A 7,500-nucleotide genomic window follows, 5' to 3' on the forward strand; every position below is an offset into this window, starting at 1 on the left:
TACTCCCTGACTGTTCCTTTCTGTTTGTGAAACTGGGGACAGGAAGCCTTGCATTTCTGGTTGGTATACTACATGGTTGAGTGATAAACCAGGCTTTCTTTACCTACAGGAAGTTGGAAACCTGCTAATAGATGCACCTTCAGGCATCATGTTGTTAAGAAAATGAGGACTCCAGGCTCTTCTATTAGACGATTTACCTCTACTTCAAGGTTAAATTAATCTGGTTTAGTACTGAACCAGCTTCTTAGAGTACATTCCAATATGCAACCTTGAGTCCTCCACTTGTGCTTGTTGCCTCAAGAGAAAATGACTTTACAATTGAGCTTTTGTGATATATTGAAATATAATTCTGTTGTCAGTGATGTCATCATGACATATTACTTCCTGGAACGAGGCCACAAGCACAAGTGGAGGACGCATATCCTTTCATCTGTCCTCTAGCCTCATCGTCGCCCTGGGTAAAATCAGTTTTATGTTGTTAGCCATTTATTTTTTTAACATTTGAAATACAACTTTGTTATCTTAAAAAATAACACTTGTCAAACTATCTTCAAACATTGTCAAACATTGATAACTGTCACAGGCAGGGCTCTAAATTAACACCAGCCAACTGGCCAAAGAAAATACAGAGTTACTAGCCACTTTGGCTTATTAGTGAGTGTGTGTTAAGCTAGTAAGAATAACATCCAGCCATTTTGGCTCATGATGAAAAAAAAGTTAACTTATAGCCCTGGTCACAAGCCTCATTTCCTTCTCCAGTTTTAATACGCTTGTTTGAAATGTTTAACGAAATGTCCATCTTAAAACTGACTTTACACAAGTAGATAACAAGGACAGAGGACGCAGGGCAGAGGAGAGGATGCAAGTGTGTTGAAATGACAGGTACCCGCAGTCTTTAATAAGAGTATCCCCTCACAGGGGCGTAACGTATACCCCCACAGCCCCCGCGAGGCAGGGGGGCCCTTACGAGGTGGGGGGCCCACTCGGGCCCTTGACTTGAAGAAACGGGCCCTCCACATGATATTAGGCCCTCTTTCTTCGTTCGGGGGCCCATTCTTGGTAGCTTGCATGGGGGCCTGAAGTACTTGCGTTACGCCAGTGTCCCCTCAGTTGGTTCTGCTGCCTGTGTGCATATCAATATTCTTTGAGCTGCCCCTTATTATTATTCTGGAACAATATTATTCTTTTAGCTGCCCCCTTAGGGATCCTCCTTATACAAATGAGGAGGGGGACAAATCCAACTGGGGCAGACCTCACTAAAAGGTACCGAAGGCTGTTGCTGCAGAGGAAGAGTTGTGTGCAAAGAAAATATGAATTTTGTTATTTTGTCACCTGTTTGTATTTCGCTGCTTTGTTTGTTTTGTTTATTTTTTTTAAATAAATAAATGGCTTTTGGTTGTATTGTGTTGTTACAGAATAGAAGACCCGATGTATCAAAGCAATGTTTTTTTTCTTTTTCTAAATAAAATAATGTAAAAAAAAATCTGATATCATACCCCTTTTTGTGTGCTGCTTACTTGTCATCTGTTGAGTTTGCACTGGGCTTTCCACTGCAGTGTCTAAGTACAAGTTCATGTTTAAAGATGGTTTGTAGACCCAAGGGGATAGCTGTCATAGACAGTAGGGACCTACATCCTAGACCTTGACAAACATCCTGCACATTTGAAAGACAGACAGGCTACTCCAAATAATACTGGGCTGTTTATGAAAATGCAAGTGATGTTCCAAACGACAGCCACACCCAAATCAAAGCATACCTACAGACAGCGCACGACAACAGCTTTGCGCAACTCAAAAGGAATGGCACGCTGCATATGTTTGTTTCAACGCGGAGAGAAGAAGAACAATGGCCTCCCTGTGTCTTGGCGGGCTGTTGTTTATGAGCTTGCAGTATCTCGAGCGCATTAATTTAATGCAATAGAAAAAATACACCACGTGAGAGGGGGGCATGCGAACGTCAGTGACAGCTCGCTGCCCTATCAGCGTCATTAGTGGGAGTGGCCGCGGATCAGGGCTGTGCTACGACTGGACGTTGTGCCAATCATTTAAACACTTCTCATGGTTTCCAGGGTCAAAATGTAAGTTCTAGCATAGATAAACAACCCCTGTGAATCTTGATGAACATAAGCAAAGTGCCGGGAGCACAAATAATGTCGAATTTACCATGGCATAAACAAACGACCTTACTGCGCATTGTAACAAGGCACGAATGGTAAGTTCACCATATCCATATCTTCCGTTACATGTTTCAGAAAAAAGACCACAGGCACATGTCACTGGTATGCCCGCTGCGTCCGAATTCGTTACATTGTATGTATTAGGCCTATTTCAAAACCAATCATTTCATGTGCGTGAGCTGAGAACCGTTGGGAGATCAGCGCTGTAGATAGTGTCTATCTACGCTCTGGGAGAAACTATAGCCTTTGTTACCAGTGGACTTCCATATTAGTAAGAATCACCGAAATGGCATATTTAGGCTACATATCGTAATTTACGCATCAGTGGCTAACCTTATCCTCTACATCAGACATGGTATAAGTACATTTGACAATGTAGCTAGAACGTGAATGCCTTTTGCTTGATATGGTGCGCTTTGTAGGGTGACGTGATTGTGACATTTGACAGCTGACTTCCTGGTCGGAATTGGGTTGGTTTGATCTGCTGTCAGGTGCTGATGTGATAAACGACAGCTATCAAACCCGCCGCCAGTTTCACTCTACATCTCCTGCATCCTGTCTTATTCTATCACAGCAGGTGAAGAAGGAGGCTCATTCCTCATATCCTCAGACCATCAACCTTTCCATCTTGACACTACCATCATCATGGCAGCAGCAGACCGCTACGTCCCCATACACGGGCTCAACATCACCCACAGCCCGCTGTCCGCCAGCCCGACCATGTCCATCGACAAGCTCTTCCCCGCGCTCCTGGAGTGCTTTGGCATCATCCTGTGCGGCTATATGGCTGGACGAACGGACATAATCTCCCCAGCTCAGGCCAAGGGACTCGGGAACTTCGTCTCCCGGTTCGCTCTTCCGGCGCTCCTCTTCAAGAACATGGTCCAGCTGGACTTCGGGAACGTGATCTGGTCGTTTCTGTGGAGCGTGCTGATTGCCAAGGTGGCCGTGTTTGCGATGGTGTGCTCCCTCACGCTCTTGGTCGCTGGCCCGGAAAGTCGATATGGCAAAGCCGGGCTCTACGCTATCTTCGCCACACAAAGTAATGACTTTGCGCTCGGATACCCAATTGGTGAGATTTTAGCTATATATTTTTCCCCACTGCCACCATGTGCCAATAGACAAACTTATACAAAACAAAACACTGTGTCCACTCACCTATCTGTCTTTACTTACTCGTTTCATCACTCTGTGTATCTTTATTTGTTTTACTGTCTTATCCTGTCTATTTGATGATCTATCTAGAATGGCTGTCTATCTATGTGGCTGTCTGTCTGCCTTTCTGTCTACCGATTTTGCTGTCATTTTACTTTCTCCTTCCCTGTCTATCTGTTCACACACCTGTCTATCTGAATCTTTCACTTGCCTTCTCACTTAATTGCCACCCTTCTCTCTCTTTCTCTTTCTCTCTCTCTCTCTCTCTCTCTCTCTCTCTCTCTCTCTCTCTCTCTCTCTCTCTCTCTCTCTCTCCCCTCCGCATAGTGGATGCGCTGTACAAGAGCACGTATCCAGAGTACCTGCAGTATATCTACCTGGTGGCCCCCGTCTCCCTGATGCTGCTGAACCCCATCGGCTTCGCCCTGTGTGAGATGCAGCGCTGGAAGCAGTCGCCCGACCCCAGCAAGAGCAGACTGCTCATCGTCTTCACCGTGCTGCTGCAGGTGTGTGTGTGTGTGTGTGTGTGTGTGTGTGTGTGTGTGTGTGTGTGTGTGTGTGTGTGTGTGTGTGTGTGTGTGTGTGTGTGTGTGTGTGTGTGTGACAGAGAGAGTATGTGTGACAGAGAGATCCATCCATTTATGTACTGTTGCTGTGTATGTGTGTGTGTGTGTGTGTGTGTGTGTGTGTGTGTGTGTGTGTGTGTGTGTGTGTGTGTGTGTGTGTGTGTGTATGTGTGTGTTGTGCTTGCTAGGCTCGGTGTGTGTGTGTGTGTTGTGTGTGTGTGTGTGTGTGTGTGTGCGTGTGCGTGTGTGTGTGAGACAGAGATCCATCCAATTATGTACTGTTGCTTTGGGAGCGTGTGTGTGTGAGAGTGTTTGAGGGAACGAGAGAGACAGACAAAGAGAAGCGTGTGGGTATGTGTGTCCACAAGGAGCCTATCTCTTGAGTAACAATTTGATCTTGATAGCATATCTCCTCCTGCTTGTGAAATTGTGAGAGTGAAGATAGCTTCCAGCTTTTGGTAGCATTTTGTTGTGCTCGCTGGGCTCCATGTGTGTGTAGAATAGAGTAGAGTAGTGTAGAGTAGGGTAGGGTAGGGTACAGTAATGTAACTTCATTGACCTCTAGAGGGAAATTGAGGTGTCAAGTTGTTCAAATAAATGCACATAATGCCCACATCGACATTTCAAGACACATGCAACACAGGGAATAGCCAGGCAGGGAAAATAAAAACTACAGAATAAATAAATGAATCAATAAATAACGTTTGTAGCATGTGTGCAAGCAGACTCTGCTTTTATGGCCAGCCATTTCCGATACAACGACTTGGGAATGCCCACTATGTATAGTGTGGTTATGACGATGGCCATCACCCCTCATATCCTATGGTTTTGGACCTATACATTAATCTTATTACTGTGTGTGTGTGTGTGTGTGTGTGTGTGTGTGTGTGTGTGTGTGTGTGTGTGTGTGTGTGTGTGTGTGTGTGTGTGTGTGTGTGTGTGTGTGTGTGTGTGTGGTTCGCCAATTAAACCAGTTAAACCACCATTGTGAGGACTACAACTTGACATTTCACCTTTGCTGTGAGGACTTTTGTGGTTAAATTGAGGACATTTTGATCGGTCCTCACAGCCATTTGACATGTTTTTCTCAGTTGTTTTGTTGTTGTTTGTTGGTGAAAAAACTAAAAGTGCAGAAACATTTTCTTACTGTCAGGGTAGGGCTAGGGATTGTTTTGGTCAGGGCACGATTTTAGCATTCATTAGTTTTGTTTTCATGGGAGTCAATGGAAGGTCCTCACAACGATGCAAATACATGTAAAAACGCGTTTGTGTATGAGTATGAATGCGAGTGTGTGTGTGTGTTTGTGTGTGTGTGCATGTTTGTACTGTGCCTGTGTGTGCTTATTTCTCTCTGGTGTTTATCTTTATGTATAGTGTACAGTATGTGTGTGTGCTCAGGGGCGTAAAGTATACCCCCGCAACCCCCACAAGGCAGGGGGGCCCATACAAGTTGGGGGGCCCACATGGGCCCTTGACTTGAAGAACCCCCTCCAAAAGATAGTAGGCCCTCTTTTTTAATTCGGGGGCCCTTTCTTGGTAGCTTGCAGGGGGGCCTGAAGTACTTGCGTTACGCCAGTGTGTGTGCTTCTTTCTCCATGTGTGTGTGTTTATCTTTGTGTGTGTGTGTGTGTGTGTGTAGGTGATGAAGAATCCCATCGTGTTTATGGTGATGGTGGGAATCATCTCTCACTTCCTGCTGGGTGGGCGTGTCCCGGAGCTGCTGGGGGAGTTTGTGGACGGATTGGCCGACTCGTTCGGGGGGGCGGCGCTCTTCTACCTGGGCCTCTCCATGGTTGGCCAGCTCAGGAGATTGACACGCTCCACTGGGGTGGCCCTCATACTGCTCATCACTGCCAAACTGTGAGTGAGAGAGAGAGAGAGAGCGATATTGTGCGTGTGCATATACACTGGATGAGAGAGAGAGAGTGAGAGAGAGAGAGAGAGAGCGATAGCTCATGCGTCTCGCGCATATATACTGGATGTGTGAGTGAGTGAGTTAGTGAGAGAGTAAGTGAGTGAATTAGTGAAGGGGAGTTTGAATAGAGAGAGAGAGGGGGAGATAGAATGATTGAACGAATAAGTCAGAGAGAGAGAGAGGTGCAGTGAGAGATGGATGAAGTGGAAGAGTGAAAAAAGTAAACGCAAAAGAAATGTAAAACAACAAATAAATGATATACGAAGGGAGAGAGATGAGGTGATAGAATACATACGATGGACAGAGTGAGTGGGACATATTCAAGAAGTAAATAAGTGACTGTATGAGGCAAAAAGAGAGGGATGCATGAAGGGAGGGTGTGAAAGGTAAATATGGAATGGAGAACAAGAGTGAACAAGTCTGGTAATAAACAAATGAGGTGGGGGAGGGGAGAGAGACAAAAGTATGTATGAACAGAGGGAAAAGAGGAAACAATGAAAAACAAATGGGACTGAACGCAGTAACATTACATTACATTACATTACATTGCATTTGGCAGACGCTTTATAACCAAAGCGACTTTCAAAAGAGGACATAATCAAGCCAACATCACAAGCAAATACAAAGTGCACAGGAGATATACAGAACAACAAGTGCAGTTGCAAAGAGGGGTTAGTTTTTTGTTTGTTTTTTTTAAAGAGTAAATAACGAGTACACATGCACAGCACATGCAAATGCACATGCACAGAGCATTCCCGTTTCAAACAGAATATCGTCGGTATTCGGTTCAAAACCAATTCCTGAATATTACGTTTACATGTGTGGAACCGCTTTCTGCAACCAGAATATTCCTGGAACACATTCGGAATGACTTAAGTCTGAGTTTACATGACTCATGTACAAATGGAATACCATCACCATTGTGTTTAAAATGGGAATTTTCGCCACCTAACTACATGATATCCATTATTATGTAACTGCACTCTATCCAAGCAGGTGAGAGAGAAGTAGCAAATTGAAGTGTGTATGAAAGTGAACCTGAAAGCGCACCTGTAAAACTCCCACTCCCGTTGTCATTGTGACACAGCACTCCACAGCACACAAGTGCACACACTACACAAAACGAAATTGCATTTATGCTTCACCTATGCAAGGGCACGTTACGTTACGTTAATCCTTTTCGTCCCTGATGGGACATAAGGCTTCGACGATATGCCTCCACTATGCAAGGGGGCAGCCCCCAATGGCGCCCCAAGGGAGCAGTGCGGTGGAACGGTACCATGCTCAGGGTACCTCAGCCATGGAGGAGGATGGGGGAGAGCACTGGATAATTAGTCCCCCCACCAACCTGGCAGGTTGGGAGTCAAACCGTCAAACTTTGGACTACAAGTCTGACTCCCTAACCAATTACGCATGACTGCCCACTGCTTACCCATGACTTGCCGGTGGAGTTCTGACCGTGTGAACAAGCGGGAGAGGATGAAAGGTAGAACAGAGTAACTGGATTCAAGAGAAGGTGGGGGAGAACACATTTGATGTGCTGAGGTGGGAGTGGGGGATGAGAAGTAGCCAGGTGTTGGAAGAGAAGAGAGTCAATAGAGTTCTAACTGAGTAAACGAGACCGGAGGAAAAGAAAATATTTGATTGCTGTATTTGAGTGAGCGATTAGGTAAGTAACTGAATTGTA

General features: G+C 45.2%; 1 protein-coding gene across 2 annotated transcripts in view; it reads left to right on the forward strand.

The window, feature by feature from the left end:
• Positions 1 to 2,007: 2,007 nt before the first annotated feature.
• The window catches only part of gpr155b (G protein-coupled receptor 155b), a 25,767-nt gene continuing 20,274 nt past the window's right edge, over positions 2,008 to 7,500 (forward strand). Inside the window, exons 1-4 of one of the 2 annotated variants that reach the window (XM_063212059.1) lie at positions 2,008 to 2,212; positions 2,752 to 3,249; positions 3,660 to 3,838; positions 5,538 to 5,758. In XM_063212059.1, coding sequence (XP_063068129.1) covers positions 2,823 to 3,249; positions 3,660 to 3,838; positions 5,538 to 5,758 — 827 coding nt within the window. In that variant the 5' untranslated portion in view covers positions 2,008 to 2,212; positions 2,752 to 2,822. The remainder of the gene's footprint in view (positions 2,213 to 2,751; positions 3,250 to 3,659; positions 3,839 to 5,537; positions 5,759 to 7,500) is intronic. The other variant, XM_063212060.1, reaches the window with a different exon arrangement.

Source organism: Engraulis encrasicolus, chromosome 12 (genome assembly GCF_034702125.1).
Source record: "Engraulis encrasicolus isolate BLACKSEA-1 chromosome 12, IST_EnEncr_1.0, whole genome shotgun sequence".
In the NCBI taxonomy this organism is placed as follows: domain Eukaryota; kingdom Metazoa; phylum Chordata; class Actinopteri; order Clupeiformes; family Engraulidae; genus Engraulis; species Engraulis encrasicolus.